The sequence below is a fragment of the Semicossyphus pulcher genome, unplaced genomic scaffold (genome assembly GCF_022749685.1).
Source record: "Semicossyphus pulcher isolate SPU_LCO1_2020_fin unplaced genomic scaffold, fSemPul1.0.p SCAF_12, whole genome shotgun sequence".
NCBI lineage: Eukaryota > Metazoa > Chordata > Actinopteri > Labriformes > Labridae > Semicossyphus > Semicossyphus pulcher.
Window position 1 is genome coordinate 1,966,980 of NW_027211626.1, and position 20,596 is coordinate 1,987,575.

General features: G+C 43.6%; 1 protein-coding gene across 1 annotated transcript in view; it reads left to right on the plus strand.

Moving 5' to 3' along the window:
• Positions 1–20,596, plus strand: part of macrod2 (mono-ADP ribosylhydrolase 2) — a 523,001-nt gene that overhangs the window by 194,809 nt on the left and 307,596 nt on the right. The window contains exon 5 of the mRNA XM_069659311.1: positions 16,861–16,977. Coding sequence (XP_069515412.1) covers positions 16,861–16,977 — 117 coding nt within the window. The remainder of the gene's footprint in view (positions 1–16,860; positions 16,978–20,596) is intronic.

Consider the following 20,596-nt stretch of genomic DNA (forward strand, 5'->3'; position numbering starts at 1 on the left):
CAATTCCAATGTGGGCATCATCATCCAGTGCAGCCTGAGTGAGTGAACCAGTCAATGCACCGATCTGACACCATCAAGACTCCTGACATGATTCAAAAAATGATCATGTGACAATCGTAAACAGCAGCAGTGGAGAGTGTACTATTAGTCAAAGCTAGACAAAAAGGTCAACAATCAGCCTTCCACCTGGAGGTTTTCCAGGCACGTCCAACTGGGAGGAGACCCAGAGTAGACCTGGGAACGCCTCGGGATCCCCCAGGAGGAGCTGGAAAATGTTGCTAGGCCGGGCTAGCTTGCATAGTGCAAGGCCCCGGATAAGCGGGGAAAAAATGGATGGATGGATGTATTGTTTTGAAGGAGAACTCGATATCAGCCATTACTTAAGTCTTGGTATCCAATCAGGAAATAAACCGTTACTGGAACATCAGCCCACTTTAAATAAGAAGTGCAGCATTATTTATTTACCCACACGGGGATGAAGCAGCTCATCACTGTTTCCAGTTTCCCTTTTTTCCCTCTCTTTTGTGCGTCTTTATATTTGAGGTACATTCAGCTTTGATATGCAAAATAATCTGATTTTAATAATATCTTAATCTCTTCTTTAATGGAACGAGCAATTATGTCATAAATGGATTTAATAAATCCCGTCTCAGTATAAGACATGAAAGACGGATCATAACTCGCTTAAGAGGCTGTAAGGAAATCATCAGATTAGCTCCAAAACAAAGAATGTAGCCGCCATTCGTTTGACATCCATCACTGCTGCGGCGGCGCTCAGATGACATATATGCTGACCCGAGTGATTTAAAGTCAGAATTGATAACTGATATTCTCAGAGGTGACAGTGCGCTGTATTGTAAGTCCACATATCATCTCTGGAAGGTCAGCGGCTTCCATCACAGCCCTGATAGCTGATATCTCGCGCTGCCAGTTTGTGATATAGAAGGTGGTGTACGATGGTGTTTTCCTGTAAAGAGTGTAATGTTTAAACGCAGTAATAACTCCATAATCCCAAGGCCATAAAGTTTTGACACCAAAACACTGCGTATTTTATTACTTCAGATTTCTCCAGATGGATATAAAGTAAGTTTTCGTTCGTAAGTTGAGTGGAAACTCCGACATTATGTTGCTTCATTATGTAGTTTTTAATTTCTCTGTGCGAAATGTTTGTCCAGGAGAATATCTCCTGTCTCAGAATGACCATTCCCACCGCCGCTCCTCTTCCGGACGGTGTACATTATAAAAACATTGTGGGATGCATTTGGGGGGAGGTTTAAAAGTAATGGGCTAAAAGCCACGCTGTGAACAAGCAGCTATTTGAATGCTGTCAGTGTCGAGGCCATTATAGCGTTCCGTTTGAATTATAAAACCTCCCCAGAGCAAGGTGGGTGCTGCATGGGTGCGTGACTGCCCACTGGATGGCTGAGATAGGTCCCTTCAGAGACACGGTTGAATGCGAGGGTGACCAGGCATCTCCCTCGTTATTAGACGTGTCACTGTCACTCACACAGGCGTGCCTGACAGAAGACCCTATTACCCTCCCAGATTCACCTCTATCCTTCAGAGATAGGGCAGCTTTTACAGCCGTCACCGAGGTGGGGGCAGACAAAGAAAACGCTTCAATGGTCACATTAAAAATACCCCCACCAATGACTGTCGGCTCCTATCACATGCAGCGGCCGTAAATGGCATTTTATGGATATATTCATAACAAAATGATAGTTTTGATGAAGGAAGATGCCACACGTCTTAGAAAAGTCCGCTGTAAGTATGTTACAGCTGGTCATCCCCAGAGGAAATTTATCTACTTAATTAAAAAGACCAGCAGGAAAGGCCTGGAAATCATGACGGTATAATTATAAAAGACCCATTTCTGTTAATCCAAGGAGCCTGGCATGTTGGAGCCGGGCCTCGGCCACCGGCGAGGCTCTGAGACCACACAGGGCTTTTACAAGTGGAGGCAGTGGGAGCACGGCGGGCCTTTAAACGGGGATGTTAGGAGCTGAGATCCAGCTCAGAGGTCTACTGGAGGCTTTTTACTGCACAGAGCCTGAGGACAAACGCCCAGCAAGATCATTTATGAAGGACAAGGAGTCAAGAGGAAATTAATTGGCAGGTTTACGAGTCCAGTCTATGAATAGTGATCCAATCGTTGATGCATTGCGTGACCCAGAGGTACAGAGCTGTAGAGCTGCGGCTGTGGTTGATCTTAATGGCCTTAGGTAGTAATTTTTATTATTAAGTTTAATTGATCACTGAGTGATGGTTAACAAAATGCTTTGCTTTCCATAGTTAGCAGTTAGCTTATGTGCAACATCAGATGAAATGGCCCGATTGGTTCTCAAAGCTTTGAATGCAAAGTCGGTCGTCTTTCAATCAGAAGGTCGGAGGTTCGATCCCCAGCTCCGCTCCCTCAGGCTACATGTCGACGTGTCCTTGGGCAAGACACTGAATGACAGTTGGGCACTTCACGTAGCATCAGGGTATGCATGTGTGTGTGAATGGGTGAATGTGACATGTAGTGTAAAAGCAGCTTTGAGTGGTTGCAAAGACTAGAAAAGCGCGATATAAGTGCACTCGTATCCAAGCTAGGTGCTACACAGTGGTTAGCGCTGTTGCCTCACAGCTAGACGGTTCCTGGTTCAAATCCCAGTTTATATGTAGCGGGCCTTTCTGTGAGGAGTCTGCATGTTATCCTTGTGCATGCGTGGGTTCCCTCCGAGTACTCCGCCTCCTCCCACAGTCCAAAGACATGCTCGTTAGGTTCATTGGTGACTCTAAATTGCCCGTAGGTGTGAGTGTGAGCGTGAAAGGTTGTCTGTCTCTGTGTGTCAGCCCTGTGATTGACAGGCGATCAGTCCAGTTGCTTGGATAGGCTCCAGCCCCGGCCCCCGCGACCCTGAACAGGATAAGTGGCAGGGATGGATGGATATCCAAGCTTAACCACACCCCTAATTCAAAACCAAACCCACTGCAGATCGAACTTTAAAATACTTTTAGGTGTCTAAAATGATTTACACCTTAAATCAAGGTCTTTGAAGTTTTGGGTTTGACTTTAAAACAAAGCAGATATTCTCTTGTATCAGCCAGCGTATTCAACTTAATCTGAATCATATGTTAAGTGTGACTTTATACTGGAGGTATTCACCAAACAAGTCATCACAGCAGGACATTCGTGCTGAGCGTTGTGCTTGTGTGGAGGTGGAATCTGTGCAGTGCCGGTTCGTCTCAGTGCCGGGGCCTTTGATTTGTGTCTCACAGCTGGGCCTGGGGAAGACGTTTCAGTGGGCAGCTGCGGACGCTTAATCTCCCCTGCGCTGACACGGGCTCAATTAGCAGATAGCACACTTTGGGATTCTGGAGGAAAGTTGTCAGGGCCTCGTCAGATAAATCACTGGGGAGGATTCCACGCTGGCTATCTCAAGCTCCGGCCCCAGTGGCCTGTTTCTCTTTGTTTGCTTATTCTGAGTTACAGCGGGGTAATGATTTTACGGCAGCAAAGCACACTGGGGCTTTTTTTGACAAGTGCTTTAATTACTCTGAATTATGGGTTACAGTTAAGGGAATATCCATAATTATGTATTTGTTTTTGTTGCAAAAGCAATCAGTATAATTGTTGAGTAACACTTGAGAACGTGATTCATTTTTAATTCAACTTTAAAACAGTCGACTTTTATTCCTCTGAAGTCAACACAAACATGTGATCACAAATTCCATTTACTGCTCAAATATCTTAACTTGAGGATCATAATAGACAAATAATCATCTTGTAGCCACCAGCAGTTTTCTCTGATTTAATTCAATTTTAACTCCTTTTAATCATCTTGTTTGGAGTTTCATCATAATAGAGAATAATCGTCTGAAGAACTCTGGTAATCTTCTCTGAAAGGAAGAAAAACACTTTCCTACGATTGAATTGATTTTCAGGCTGAACCTGATTTCTTTAAGGCGTCTTCGGGCAGACGTTAGTGTTGCGAGAACGAAAGACGTGCATTTATTTCACTTTTGCACAGCTTGAAACGCAGCTCTTTTCCTCAGTGGCTTTGCAGATAGATAAACGGCCTTCAGACGATGGTCCACGGTGCATTTAGGACTCGTCCAACTCACCACTGGTTAAAGGAAAAGCTTGTTTTAAATGTACCTATCAATCATTGGTGTGTAGCATTATCAAACCAATCAGAGTGCCTTCCCCGATCCCTCTAAAAGCCAGCTGTGCCAGCACCTGGCACTTTGCTATTCATATGGCGGATGTTTTAACACTGTTGGCGTCACCAGAACGACCACTCACTGCCAAATATACTGCGTGACGATGTCAGGAGACAGATGAAACAAAAGCTCTCTGTCTGCCTGTCTTCTGTCCCATCAACAACTCCATTAGACTTCTTATGAACAAATGATATTTAACTGAGAACAAGGAGCACTGCTGCGTGTCCCTGTTTGTGTAACAAGCCGAGTGCACTGTGAAGGCGTAACATACATTTAAAACGGCGGCCTTTAGAGCGCACGGAAACAAGCTCCCTCGACTTTAGACCAGGTTTGTGTAGGTCATTGGCTCTATTGCTTTCTGCTGCCTTAAGATAACAATGTTCCAACACTGTGCCTGATTAAACGCCTTAGACCAACATGCCTGTTGGGGCTTAAATGGACACAAGTACTTAAAAAACTTGGTCATTTGGCGTGAAAATAACTGCGCCGCTCAGAAACTAGTCATGACAGTTGCGCCGCACGCCTCTTTGTGCTGGGTGTACTGTAGGGCCAGAAATACATTCAAGGCTCGAGCTACATGGATGAAGTATAAATAAAGGCATGCAGAGAACACTCAAGTGCACAGCTGGAAGTATATCTTGCATATTCTAATGTTTGCCGGCGGTGAGGACACTGGATGTCTTATTTAATTTAGCTCTTCTTAGCATGCCTTTTTATTTTCATACCTCAGTACATGAAAGGATTTATTATCCGCTGCACAGAGGGACTGAAAGTGCTTCTTTCCTTTGTTTGACCCATTACTCAGACGTACATTAGAAGTACATTTTTGGAATATTTGTCAGAAGCAGCCGCAGCAAGGCGTAAGAGGACACATAAAAGACAAAGTGGATATAAACATTAATGACGCAGAATAAGGATAACTGAAGTGTGTAACACTTATTGCACACTGCTTTGGGCTTCCTCTGCAGCAGCAGCTGACAGGAACTCACTGCATGTTGGCGACTGCAAGCATTTAAAACATGCAAACACGGTTTGTTCTGATTAGTGAAAATAACAGTAAATGTACTGAGAAATGTCGTATCAGCCTGCACTGTATGAGCATGCTACTGTTAGCATGTACTAGCTAAGTGTTAGTGAGATGCACGTAGCATTGCCTCAGCTTTGCATAATCTAGACATCACATGTTATTTACATGTTTATGGTGAGGAAGCGTGTTTCTGGTAGAGTTTGATCTCTAGAGGATAAGCTTGGATCTTAATGCCGAGGCTCTCTACTGTTGCAAACTTGTTTATTTCTGCTGGTTTAACAGCTTTTTATTGTCCATCATTTGCATATTTTGAACATGAATTGTATATCTCTTTATTTCATGTAATGTTTATTTGTATAGGGACAAGTATGAAGCAGGTAAGCCAATGCCGCACACTACAGCATTTCTAGCCTTGGCTAATTTGCCATGCCCGTCTCTAGATAATGTGCCTTACACCTACCCCACATAATTAAGGGAGAGGGGGAAGGGAGACAAGGGGATGGGGTTAGGGGGGTAAGACTGCCTCACTATACTGCAGCTACTACTGCCTTTCTCATCTTTACATGAGAATAAGTTGATGTATGTTTGACAGGTTGAAATGTACCTGTCCAACCTTGGGAACGCTTGCAGAAAAAGATTATGACATGAAAAGAAAGAACATACGTCGGAGCATCCTCAGCCTTTGTTTTCAAGGGTGAAATAAGTTGAACATCACAAATACAAAACTATGATGACCTTTTATTTCTATAGCTTCCTTTGTGCGTCTGACACGCCACGCTCGCTGCTTCACATATGTTAATGTATTGTACAAGGCTGTGGGCTTTGCTGAAGTAGCGCCTTGCACCAACAAACCCAAAGAACCATGCATAATAGCAACAGCTGTTCATGCATTCTAATCCAAAGCAGTGGCCTTTCATCGAATGGCTCCATCTTTCTTCATTTCCGCAATTACAGACTTGCCAGGGAGTTTGGCCTGGAGATCCTGGAGTGTGAGGGTGCAGCCGTGCTTGCTCTCTCTCCACACCAGCCTTAAAGCGTGCTTTTCAGATTGCTCAATAATTACATGCATTTGTCTCGTCCTGTCTACTGTTGTTGCGTTGGACAAAGTGCTTCTGTTCCAACATTCACCTCTTGCGAGTTTCTTCTCAGAATAGCCATCCTTTACATCGGGCAGCCGGCTCTCCTGGGTGATTTAAAGATGAACTTTGTGCAGGGAAGTAATTTATGATGAAATTGTCCAGGATCCGCTCTGGGGGCTGAGATTTCTGGCCGTGTTTTCTCAACATTACCGTGTCGCTTATTAGCCTACCTTCTCAAAGAGGGCAATTTCTTCAGGAGGCGACATTTAATTATGTCTGGATGGAAATGTGTGTGTGTGTGTGTGTGTGTGTGTGTGTGTGTGTTCCATCGATTCCAAACAGTCCCTCATGTGAGCAGAGCAATATTTTGCTGAGGAACAGAAGCATGTGTTTGACTTGGATCGCTTCCTCTCATTGATACTAAAAATACAGTGAAAACATGAAAGACTCAAAGAGGCAGCAGTGAGTGATGGGAGTTTTAGGTCTCCATTAATGTTAAATAAAAACATGATGTATCTAATCAATAATTCACAGCTGCTTCTCAGTCTGAGGGGAGCTCGTACTGGTCAGCGGCGGGATGATGCTTTGAAATTAGGAAAAAGCATGTTTCATGTTATCTCTCCTGGCAGCTGATTTGCTCCTCACCCACCAAGATGGATGTAAACTTATTGACGGCAGCTGCTTCCTGGTGCTGCTGGTTTCCATCTTGACTACCTTTGCACCAGAGATGTTCAGCTCTGGTTAACCCCCGCTACGAGGCCTCTTTGATGTCAGAATCCCTTACAGGGAGGAATTAACTACATGTCATGTTGTTCTCGTTAATAATGCTTCAAGTTGTTCAGAAAAGCTTTGATTCCTCAGGAACCCGAAGAACCAATGGGTATGTGTTTTAATTTTACACACAATTTAATTCACGGGCAATTATTAGCCTGTACATGAAAGACGTGGAAGAGAAGGGTCGTTTTTTATATACATAGGGGGTGAAGCGGCTTTTACAGGAGCTTTAAATCAAGGAAAATAAAATACGCCAATGCACACACACACACACACTCACACACACTCACACACACCTTGCACTTCAGATTGGTTTTGCTGGAGGCAAAACATCTAAGAGCCTCTCATACTATACAGTCTACTGACACTCTCCGCCCCTCCCTCTCCGTTCTGTGGCAGTAATAGTAAAGCCGGGGTGCCAAAGGTAATCTAGCCTCTGAGACGAGGCGATAATAGCCACATTGACAGAGTGCTTGTTTATAATAAGAGACTGGATGAGGAGTCAAAGGTGAAAAATGAGTGTGATATTGAAGGAGAGGAAGGTTTGTGTTCATCTGTGATTATTAGGGCCCCTCACACCCAGAAATGAAAGAAGGTTTTCAGACTTTGATGGCGTAAAAGACGACACGGATGGAAGATTTCCATTCAGCGTATTCACACGCCGGCCCTTTCCCTGTGACATCACGCTCAGGGTGGGAAGCTCAGTGCTGTTATAATGTTATACTGCTGTGATCCAGGGTACAAGCTCTGAACAGTTACCTGAATAATTAGCTACCGTTAACAACAGCTAACAGCATTCCTAGCTAACATTAGTTTTTAACAGCGGTGGATGAACTGAAAACCATACGTGAGTAAAAGTACAGATATCGTAGCAGCAACGTAACTCAGAAAGCTGCTGTTCTAATATTACTCGAGTTAAATTGTCTGCTATTTACTGAACTTAACTATCAACAGTATTTTTCTGATATTAATCGTGCTTACATATTGAAAGTTAAAGTGAAGGATGTTAATAAAGAAAGAAGGTGGTGTTTAGAAAATGACAAACTGTAACTGTAAACCACTTTAAAACATGTAAGAAAAACAAAGTGTTTAAGGGGTGTTCGTCGACTCGTTCTTTTTTGTCACCACTGTCAAAACCGTTGCCGTCTCTGCCTCCATGCATCCAGAATCACTGTCGATTGGGATGCGACTCACATAGCCGCTACTCGCTTGCGTCTGACATGCCTGGACTTTACTTTAAAGTGAAGCCGCGGCTTTGAAATCCCTTGTTGCACGTTTGGGCTGCTTCTTCTTCTACTTCGAGGTTTTAACGCCAGCAGGAAACCAGGATCTCGCATTACTGCCACCCTCATTTTTTAACCTCTCAGTTTACGCTTATTTAAAGTCAAAAATCCAAAATCATTAGACCACAGAGTTTCTCCTGATGTAATTTTGATTAACAAAGATCCTTAGGGGAAATGTATCTAAATAAAAGAACACTTTTTATTTCGGAAAGTGTAGTGGAGTAAAAGTTGGCAGAAATATAAAAACTCACATCCTCCCAGAAAATACTTACTTATGCTTTGTTACATTACAGCACTACCTTTTAATGATTTCATATGAGATGATCAGAAAGCTGCTAAAAGTAATGTTAGCTAGCTAAGGGTAATGTTAGCCATCTAAGCTAGCTGAAGGTTATGTTTACAGCTAATGCTAATGTTAGCTGTGAATTGGTTAAATGCTAATGAGTGATGTTTTTTCAACTTTAAGTATGGCCCAATGTCCCTCCAGATTATTGCTATCTGTTGTCTTTTTAGTTATTTTATCAATTAAGAAGCTGTAAAATAAATAACCATAAATATATATATAATTTGCATGCTGGAATACAGCAGTGCAACATTATATGAGCGTTCATATTCCCCAGCCTGTGAAAGGAAGCAAGATGGCTGCCATGTGAAGATTCTGTCTCCGTCTGTGAGCAGCTGTGGCCCCGATCTCTTCCATAAAGACCGTCATGTGTGTTTTAACGACAGGAGTGATGTCTTGAAATACGCCTCACAGTAGCAAATGGATGACATGCTAGCACCCTTTTTCTGGACACCAGCGCGTCTCCGGTTATTGCGCCCGAGTGACAGAAATACAGATTCATTTAAAGCAGAGAACATCCTGCGTGCTCGTCCGTTTGGGCCTGTACAGTTTCCCAGCGCTGTGAGGAAACACAAATCATTAAAGCTGAGGCATGCCAACTACAAAAGAGACCTGGAAACCACACTGGGCTGCTTGTCACACCTAATTTGGTAAATCCTGTGTTGATACTCCATGTCCTATCAACTCAATACAGTTTGTCACTAAAACGTCTGCGGAGTTTAAAGTGAAACTGCTTTCTGTAGATCCTCAATGTCTTGCCTCATTTAAGGGTTGGATTTAGGATCCAAAGTGGGGTCAAGTTTATTAGCTACACTGGGGAAGGGAAATCATTTGTAAGCTGTTTACTGCCGCTGCAGAACAGGAGAGTCAGCATCAGACCATCCAAATAAAGTGCTGCTACACTTTATTGTAAGCAGTATCCCTGTCATGTAAAGAATGCACAGTGTACTAATGTTTTTGACTCCGCTGCCTCAGACAGTGAATGCTGCAACAACAAAGGCAGAGCGGTTAAAACAACATCTTTAAATGCGAGCGCCGGGGCCGTCACCGTTGTCCCGGGGAGTGCAGCACGGCTGGGGTTTGGCACCGGTGCGTCCGCAGCTGTCAGACAGCAGGTTTCCAACGACGGTGTCACATGAGCTGTGGTAACCCAACCTGGCATTCCTTTATGGCCCTGGGAACAACAGTTCAGAGTGTGTGCTCCTAATATATGTCTGACTCCAGCTCCCTCCTCCGCAAAACCATGTAGTAGTGAGTAGCAGCAGTGTTTTCAGCGTCACTGTTCAAAATAGATTTTCTCCTCTAAGTCTGTCCACAGAACGCTGAACACCAGCAGGCTTCATCTCAGCATGATCAACACATCTACATATGGCTTCAAATGCAGTGTAAAAAAAGCTTTCTGAGCAACAGTGGGATTGTTAGAGACTAACAGAAGCATCAGCGTGTTATGCTACACTGAAATATATTCTGAGTCACACAGAGCCAGCAGGAGGTGGGAAGGTGTTGTGAGCGTTGCAAAAGCAGTGTTTTTACCAAACTGCATTAATGCTGGTCATGCTACTTTAATTAAATAACTGTAATACGATACAGGAGGTAATATAGGAACGATGGAAGGAGCAGGTCATAGTTTGACATATTGTTGCCTTTTTTAACTGGGACCTGAGCGAGAGCGGCTCGATCACGGCAAAAACCACCGTCACGATTATTTTGGTCAATAACTGAGATCACGATTATTGAAAAGGATTACTCACTGACTTTTCAACAGCAACTTTCACAGTGTATTTTCTTGAATTTCAAACATTATTCAACTGAAAAACTTTAATAAATGATATAATATGTAAATAAATATTGTTGACCAAAGGCTCTCTCTCCGTCGTCTTGGCTCGGAGTGAACTACATGCCACGACAGCCCGGCGAGTGAGTGTGGGCGGGGCAAAGGTCACTGCTGAGGGAAAGGGGTGCGCGACAAAACGAGAGCGTCATTGCGCTACAAAATGTGGCAAAATAATCGCTTTAACTTTTTTTCTAATCGTTGGAAGCCAAAATTGTCGTTTAAATTAAAAGTGGATTAACTGAGCAGCCCTAACCTGAGAACCTCACTTCGTTCCTCTTCATGTACTTACATGTCCTGGAATGGAAACTTCCTTCGACCCTCAACGATTTCGTTGATCTTTTTAAAGAGTACATCAGTGTTGTTTTAGGTTTTGTTTGCTTGCTTTTTGTGCTTCTTTGTAAGTTAAAAAAAATAAAAAAACATCCCACTTATCAGGTAGTTGCATGCAGCCCGAGCTCTCTGGTGCGCCCTCTAGAGGTATCCTCCAGTAACACGCGTAGTGCATAGATACGTACGTGAACAATTACGTCCATGACACAGCCGGTTGTGTACGCGAACACGCGGTTAAAAAGCAAGAATATCTCCCGCCTTAACTCATCGAGGCTGAGCTTTCTTTATGCCTGTTCAGAAGCAGTTTAAATCCGTGCTGACATATTTGTGAACTCGTGCTGAACTGTAACAATAATAACGACAGGGTTTCCTCTGCGCTGTAGTGTAAACCTGTGATTGTTGTGTCATTTATTCTGCTTCCCGCTCACACAGCAGCAGTCTTAGGGGAATTGTGAGTCATGTAAGCCTGCAGGTATTTTATGTCACTTTGGAGAGTAACATCTGTGACTATCAGCCTGGCTTTTTATTAGTCCAAATCCCTCGTTTACTTGGGTATTATATGTAAAATGGAGATTATTATCCCTTTCTCGGGAACTTGGTTACAGTAGAGAGCGAGCTCGGGCTCCTGTTGAATCCAAAATTGCTGTGATTAGGACACATAATCCCGTATCACAAGGGAGTAGCCACAATGGCTTGAACGTATTCCACCTGACATTTAGTTCAGCCAGATCTCTGATTGGCACTTGATTAGCAACTAATCCATGTCATTATCTCCTCCCAGTGAAATTAGCCGAGTAGAAAATGGTGTCGTAAATCACAGAGGTGGGATTGTGGAGGGGCTTTGATCAGGCTGCAGCTCTCAAAAGTGCTGTGCAGAGAGGAAATATGTTGTTGCCATGGCTACTACAAAAAATAGGTGAGAGGGAATATATATGGTTTAATGGATTCAGGAAAGCGTTTGGAAACAGCAAGTCCCCCGAGAGAGAGTATTGATAAAAGTTTGAGTTCCTTTGGCTGACTTGCCCTGAAGAGGTGTTGGAGGTTCAGTGGATCAGCAGGTAGTGCACGCATAGGCAGGAGGTTCAGGCCTACCTGGATGTGAATGACTGTTTATCCCCTCCTTAGATTATGGACTGATTTTCAGACTTCTCCACACCCTGCCAGGTAGGATCCAGCTCACCCTCCTTCCTCCTGCCCACCCCGTGCCGCCTCCTCTGGCTCCAGTCCTGAACCCAACCCTCAGAGGAGCGGGAAATAATTAGGAGAGAAAATTGCAGCTGACACTATTTCTGAAAAGCAGGGTATTGTAATGAGAGCAGAGCAGGTATTCATTGTGTCTGAGGGAGCGGTTGAAAAGCCCTTGGTTTTGCGCGCTGCCTGGGAGAAGCTCGGGGAGAGTAAGCAGAGCTTTGCTGAGTCTCTTAATGCATGTGGGAACGGAGCCTTGAGAGGACGAGGCAGAGGTGTCTCCAACAATGGCAGGAGCCAAGGTTACAGCTGAGTAACTAATTCAAACTGCTCTAGACTGACACACACACTCACAGCACACACACTCATCTCCTTTGTCTCCCTCAATACGGCTCTCCCTCTGTCTCCTTGTTCCCATTATGAGTTCAGAGGGATGCCGTCCGGCCACCGCTCGCAGTTATCTTCATTAGCTGTGTGGACTTGCTGGAGTGGCTGCTCGGGGAAGCTTTCTCTGAGCAAGGCACTCAGAGAAGATGAATAAATGTTTTGTCCCATATAGGCCCGGCCTAAAGCGGCGGCAGGCTGCGAGGAGAGATAGATGAGGTTTTAACGGTTATATTTTTCAACCGGGGCAGAGGAAGCGCAGCAGTGGGCTGGACAGGAGCAGATGCTGCTGCAGGATTACTAAACGTGCTAAATGAAATGTCCTCCATAAAGAAGTCTTAACGGGACTGAAAATGCAGCGCTGGGTTCAAGTGATTGTGTGTCACATGTTCATCTCGTGGCTTCTGCCTGACAGGAGATGCAGACTGAGAGGATGAGAGAGAGGTCGCTTTGATCACCTCTCAGCGCGGTGATGCAGGTGCAGATCAGGATGGGCACTCTGTTTTTTTATTTTAGCATTTGAATTTAATGATTGTCTGTAATTAGACTGGAACAGGGACACAGATGTAATCGCGTTCAAGAGTCCTCTTGCAACTACTAAAGCAGACGGGGCTTTGGATGCTCATGAACCTTCATTAGACGCATGAAATGTACTTCTGAATAATGTTTATCTGATCAGTGACTTAAATCTGCAGATGATCAGTAAACTACTTATATTTAAAGTGGTAATCTCTAAGAGCTCAGTTTCGTTCTCTTTGGCGACACCTCTGGTGATAAACGGTAATTGCAGGAACTTACGTCCCAGATATCCAGAGAGTGTTGCATGTCTGAACGTCATTTTCACTTATTGTTGAAGTTGTATCTGTAGTCATCCATCTTTTCTTTGTTTGTTCAGCCATAGTAGATTACTGTTTACTCGCAACACTTTCAGAGAGAGGAAAAGCAGCCGCTTAGCTCCGCCTACCCTCTCTGGCAGACCAACCACTGCTGGCTGATGGGAAACGCGTCACTAACTCGGCGCCGCCACAGACACCCAGTCTGTAAAAAGAAACAAACTCGACGCTCAGATGAAGCAAACAGTCTGAAAAGAAAAGCGACCGTCAGCCAGGAAAATCAAGAGTTACAACCGGAGCCAACCGTGGACGTCACACATGCAGCACTGTCTGGATATCTGACAGTGTGCCCTCGCAATTACTGTTTATCACCACAGGTGCTGCCAAAGAGAACGTAACTGAGATTTACTTTAATGAGAATCTGAGGCTGCCTTTGTGATGTTACAGCTCCATGATGTAGAAACCTGAAGGAGTGATGCTTCTCTTAAATGAGAAAATATATTAATAGCTAAATCACATGTGGGTCATATCTGCACTTCTGCAAACACAGGGCTGATTTTAGTTGCTTAAATCATAAACATGAAGCACATTTGAGCCTCACAAACAACACAGATACCTCTGTGTGCCTCCTCATGCCTCTCCATGTATCTCTTTCTAACACACGTACTACCCATGATGCATCTGTGGTACTCCACCCATTCCGTGAAGCAGTCTACGTCAGGCATGTAAATTAAATCTGTAGCTGCAGCATCCAAGATTCTGGCACTCAGCCAGATCAGTTCACATCTTCTTCTCCGTTTCTGGGCGCCGTGAACAAATTTCCAGGCTTGTCGGGACTCGCTGACACTACATGCACAGTGACACACTCAACAGTGTCAGGAAAAAAGGAGTTTCACACTCAGTGTAGCTTATGCAAGCATGAACAGGAGGAGCAGCCAAATAGAAGATGAAACTATTATCTGCCGTCTTATTCTCCGGCTGCTGGGATGAAACACAGAACCCTGTGTGCTTTAGCTCGCTGGGTTCCCAAGGTGCTCGTAGGTAAGAGATCAGCCATGCCGGGTAGTGATGAGGAGAAGTGTCTGGGGAGGCTGGAGTCCTGCGGGAGCGCTGCAAACTGGAGGAGAGTGTTATTAAATTTAACCTGGCTGGCTTTATATGACCATAAAAAGATCATGGTATACTTTACACCTGTCCTAAGGAGCATTCAGAGCTTCCTCCACCAAGACATTTTTTAAAGTAACAGTCCAATAACTTTACAATTTAATAAGAAAATAACACAGAAATGTCTCCAAGGATTTTATCACATTTCTTTTTTTATATCTTTTTCTGCTGCATCACATTTACTCCAGATATTGTTTCGCTCTTATTTTGAAGGCCAAGTTGCTTTTCTTGTTAGAAGAGTCGGTGTATTTAACGAGCGAACGAGTCAGCTGGATGAGTCATTAACATAAGATTAGTTAGCAATTAGCATTTCATCTGCGATGTAAAAGTTGTGTTTACCCTCAGTGTCCTTTTTTCCTTCTTTTTGAACTTTGATTTTGTGGTGACGATATCACAGATAAATATAAGATGTGCAGTAAACTCATCGGATGAAGTTGCTGCAGATAGCCTGCAACATGTTTAAACTTCAGCTGCGTCATCGCCCTGATCTTAACCTTCTGTTTTGGCTTGTCCACTCTTTTTGTAAAACTCCATGTCAGTTTGGGAAACTTGTTTTTGGATGAAGTATCCTGAGGGCACAGAAACTAAACTCAACATGCTTTAAATATACTGTTTTATTATGCAAAGACTACATATAAAGTTAGCCAGTAAGAAAAGGAAGTTTTCATAAAGATTTCATCCGTATTAAAACTTCACATGAAGAGTCATAAAACTTTAATAACACCGTGGGAGACGTGATTATTTCACCTTAACAGGCAAACACTGACAGAACGAAGACATGAGGAATATTGACCGGCCTGCCACTGCTGACAAACAGATGCAACAAACAGGTGAACTCATTCAGGCTGTGCATCCGCGCTGTAACCAAACACAACAGAAAAAAGGCCGCGTTTTGCTACATGGAGAGCGAATTCATGTGTACATAAACAAGACGCATGCTTACAGTCCCAGAGCTTTCATTCCAGCCTGTGCATTTAGCACTCCGTGTTTGTGAGCTGTTGAGAGGCAATTATGATGCAAATAAGTGTGGCTGATGATCATGGACAATCTTGTTTGCACAGCGGATATTATAAAAATGCCAGGCTCCAGCGTGCACTACATCGGCTCTCTGTTGTGTTAAGTAGCTTTCATTGTCAGCGGAGCGATACCTCCTCGTATCCACATCACTGTCACACTCATGTTACTTTCTCCAAAAGCCATCAGGATTCGTCTCTGTCAGCTGCCTGTCCCTCAGTCCATTAAAGATGATTGATAGAGCGAGAGAATCTTCCGCCCAGCTGTTGTCGTTGACTCATGCCTGTGAGATTGAAAGGAGCTCAGAGAAGGACCGTCCCTCATCAAAAGACCTTTTGTCTGTGTTGACGATGTGAAGAAAAGTAGGTTTTTGAAGATAGCGTAGAACTAATCTCGGCCTCTTCTTCACAGTTTTTCTTGGCACTGTACGTGAATAATTATTACATTACAGATGAAGATAGTGATAAGAGGCACATTTTGTCTTTTATCTCGACTATAAATCACATTTCTTTTTTTATCTCTGCCTCAGTTTTCTTCATCAGCTCAGAATAAGTAAACTTCGGTTATCTTAACTCATCATTTTGTGAATAAAGCTGCTCAGATCTCCAGTTCTCTCCATCGAGTCTCTACAAAGAGAAACCAAAGAAAGACGTCTGTTTGTCCGACTGCTGCTGCTCCTCCTGCCTCTCTTATCCTCTAATGGCTTGTGAGGATTTTTACAGGACAACTTGAGGAGGATTTTATGATGTTTCAGTGTGATTGATAACATGCTCTCGGAGGGATGTCAGGCTTTCAGAGACGGATAATGTGGATTTCTATCTCTCTGCCGTCTTGTGTAAGACGTGCCATCAATCAAGTGTATCGCGGCCTTAACCCGGTAAAATTAAAACCTCAGGGGGGCGGGGGGAGGGCCCGGGGTCTCTGTAGAACCAGGACGCACACATCAAGACGGAGCGCGACAGAATCAGAACACAGATCCACATCACAACAGGCTCACCACAGAGAGCAGGACAGATATAAGAGTCCCACCACAGGGCAGAAACTACAGTTAATGATCCGACTCTATATCGCTGTTGACAGCGGAGAGGGATTACGGGAAGAACAGTCTCATTTTCACTGTGTGGGGAGGCGTTATTAGATCCAGCCCGGCTAATTTAATTCCTAAGCTCGTCAATATTTACCAGCAACAGGCGCAGCTCTATGGCAGGTCCAATCCCCCTACAGAGAGGAGACACAGCTGGGGAGATGATTTAGGAATGTAAAGATCCACTGAACATCATTTTCAGGATGTTCTTGCTCCTGTAAACGTTGTTGTTTCCACACAGACTGTCCTGCGCATGCTTTCACATGTTTCTCCTCAGCTAGGCCTCACATCTCTGTCTGTGTCTCTGTGTGTTTCAGTGGATGGCTGCATACACAAAGCGGCGGGCTCCTGTCTGTATGATGAGTGCCACTCACTAAATGGCTGTGAAACCGGCAAAGCTAAGATCACCTGCGGCTACGATCTCCCTGCAAGATGTGAGTACAAGTAATTAATATATTTTTGTTTGTTCTGTAGCGTGTGCACGCTGCCCCGCAGGAATATCCTCTAATCAAAGCTGCTGCCATCAAGGGCCGCATTACCTGACAGTTAGCGAACATTAAGATTTAGTGGTAAACATTAGAGGATTGTATTGTACAATCAGGCATTAATCTATATTGTTACATGAAATGGGCTCATTTATTTAAACCTAAGGCTCCTGAAGCAGCCGGTGGACTGCATAGTAATGTGTTGGTGCAAAGAAATCACTGCAACTGATGGAAATGAGGATTTTTCTTTATATATGCATCTTACTTTGAAATGAGGTCATAGTCGCTGTTAAGCTTACACAAAGTTACACACACATTCACAGTAGGGATGCACGATATTATCAGCACGTTATCGGTATCTGCAGATTTTTGTCATTTTTCTGACGATATTTTGCACCGATAAAAGAGCGCTTTAAATCTGCCTAAATGCTCATAGTTCCCTTAAAAAGCTTGACGTAGTGCTACGACATTAACTTGCCGCGAGTGTGCGCGCACTGCCTGCACAAAGTTATCACCGATGAACAGAAGTTAAACAACTTTCACAGCTCTTAGCTAGCTAACAGTTCTACTAGCTCGCGGCCAAAGCCGACGCTGACAGAGAGTAACATAAACATCAGTGCAGAACTAACTTACATATTCATGGAGGCACACACGATAAAAAGAGGCTGATCACTGATGTCTCCGTAGTAGGTGCAATAAACAAGCCCAGGCATGTCTCCCTCACTGCTGTGCTGCATTCAGGTGCGCTCAGAAACGATAGCGATCAGACACGTGACCTTTTGTACAACGCCTCTTCCGTAAGCGTGAAGAAGGCGTGTCAGTTTTTGGCCACTACAACAAGAGTAGGCATGATATCAATTCCACTACAGGGGAGACTTCGAGTATCGGTATCGAAATCGGCAAAAAGGTTGGAAAAGATCGGATAATAAGATATCGGCAATAAATCCAATATCGTGCATCCCTAATTCACACACTTGCATACCTGCACAGGATCATTAGCGTCCTATCCAAACACAAAGTGGGATGCTTTTAATGTCCAAAAATAAAACATTTCAATCATAATTTATTAGTCCTGAAACTCATTTGTATCAAAGGGGGTGTTGTTGTTATTTGGGGGATAATTAATATGATTGGTGCTTGTTGTGTGGCTGGATGGGAGTGTCACCTGCACACAAACAAAGACATTAAGGGAGCGATTAGTTGCTTAATTTGATTGATTTTTCATCCCTGATTTATTCTGTTAACGGATCATATAACTGAGTTCTCAGGAGCGAGTCTTCTTTTTTATCTCTGTCTTTTGCAACTTTTCTCACACGCATTTCAAAGCAAACTTTTCCCGATAATTATCAGCATCATGTCACTTCTAAAGTTCTTCCAAAGCAAACTTGAAATGGAAAACACGATAGGATGGAAAAAATGTCACTTGGTGTAATTCGGTCGAGACAAACGTCCCAGCAGGGCTAACCTAACCCTGAAGGATTTCCATGAGACGGCCCAGAGAAGACATTGAGGCCCAGATGAAATTAGGTTGTGTTAATACGCTGTGTCGTAAAGATGTCAAACAAATGGAGCAGATAAACTGTGAGTCGCTCTTGCGGGCAGCCAGTTCAAGTGTGCACGCGGCCAAAACAGGGTGCAGCGTGACAATTTAATAACCTGCAATGTCACCTGGGAGCAATCATGCTGCCACTGGGTGCTGTTATTGTAATTATCTCTGCGCCAAACACCTTCGCTCTGCTGATAAGTCGTTCTACATTGTGTAATTCTTCACCAGTTCATTTTTGAATGCGATGTTATTTCATATTGGAGCTGTCTTTACTTCCAGCCAGGATCATCTTCTTATCTCCCACCTGTGATCGCTGTCATCCTCAGCGTTGTCTCTGTCTGCTCTCGGAAACTGACAGCCGCTTGACTCTTCCCTGAGAGGCTCAGCTCCGACAGAGATCTCACTCGCTCCCAAACTCGCCGCTGTTTGGATGCTGCTCTTGTTCCATTCATTTCTGCCTCCGACTTGTTTGTTCCACCTACACACACATTATGAAACGATAATCTATTCTGATTATAAAATCCCAAATAATAGTCTGTCCACCCCCTCATTATGAAACAAAGTAAACAAACACTCACTTCTGAATCCACCTAAACTCCTGGATGTTTGACGTAGGCGTAGACAGAGAGGGTGAGCGCTCTCAGTGAAATGGCACAGTGTGTTAGATTAATTAAAAGTTAATGGTATGTTAATGGGCCGCTGTGGCTAAAGTTAAATGCATAAAATGATTAAAATTGACATAAAATTAATTTTAATATTTGTATAATCAAATGATTAACTTCAGCAAATGGCCTCGTGTCGTTATCCAGAGGAGATGTATCATCAGGATAATTGACGGAGGTGGCTGCTGACACAAAAGGAGTGTTACATTTAAATATGCGGTAACAGATAAACACCAGCCTTTATACTCGTAACCAAATAGCACATTTAACATGTTTTAGAGAGAGACAGTCGCCTTAAATGAGAGCCACATTGTTTGGGGAGTTAGTTTTCACGTCCCATTGTCTTGCCTGTCGAATAATTAGACAACAGAAATGTGAGTATGGTCATCGTGGGAGGAAAAGAAATCATGTCAGCGCTTTCACAGACTGATATCTGCAGGCTGTCAGACGTCAAATGCAAAGACCTTTTAAGATGTGGAATGAAACCATCAGACGCTGAAGAGTTGGGATTCAATTCAATAACCCTAAAAACACAGCAACCTTTGTGGTTAGGAAGGTTCCTGACTGAGTGAAGCTGCAGCCGCTCAAAGCTCATCCTGAGGGACCGTACTGCTTCCAACACTGTAAGCACCTAAATAATGTCGTATTTTTCGCTGAATTGTCTACCTTTATTTGGCTGCTTGAGACAACGCTGAACTCCCTAAACACACGGTTTTTCAGGTCGCTTTGCAGGACGTAACATTGCACGCGTCGGCGAGCTCCGTGACCGTCAGCCGTCTCAGCGCTAACTGTTAGCAAGCTAACTTCACGTTAACAGGTTTTCTTTGATACAAGCCTCGTGTGCGGAGCACTCGGTAACGTTTGCCCCATGGGGCTATAAAGAATGAAGTTACCCAAGTCTATTGATGACATGGGTTAAATGATATAACCCCAACTTCAGCAGTTTGTCAACATATGTAAAGTGAATCACACCTTATGCATGCACGTGGAAGCTGACTGCCCTGTAGGAAATTTGGGCTGGGCATCTATTGATGCAGGATACTACATTGAGTACAGACCCCCATCTGAGTTTGTTTCTGTTGTTGGACATAATTTAGGCTAACTAAATGTCAATATATTTTAGCTCTATTTAGTTGTTCCTATTTTCCAGTGTAATGTTCTGATGGTTAGTTTGAGGATTTGTCAACAGTCAGGGAGAAGCCATTTAAAAATCTGCAGGAAAGTTAATGAATAAAAAATCATAATAAATCAATCAAAAGTTACAATAATGTGTGAGGTCACCTGTAGGTTTAATCTTGGAGGCACAGATTAGGTTAATGAACAACTTCACGGTCACGGTTCTGCCAGCTTATCGTAAAAC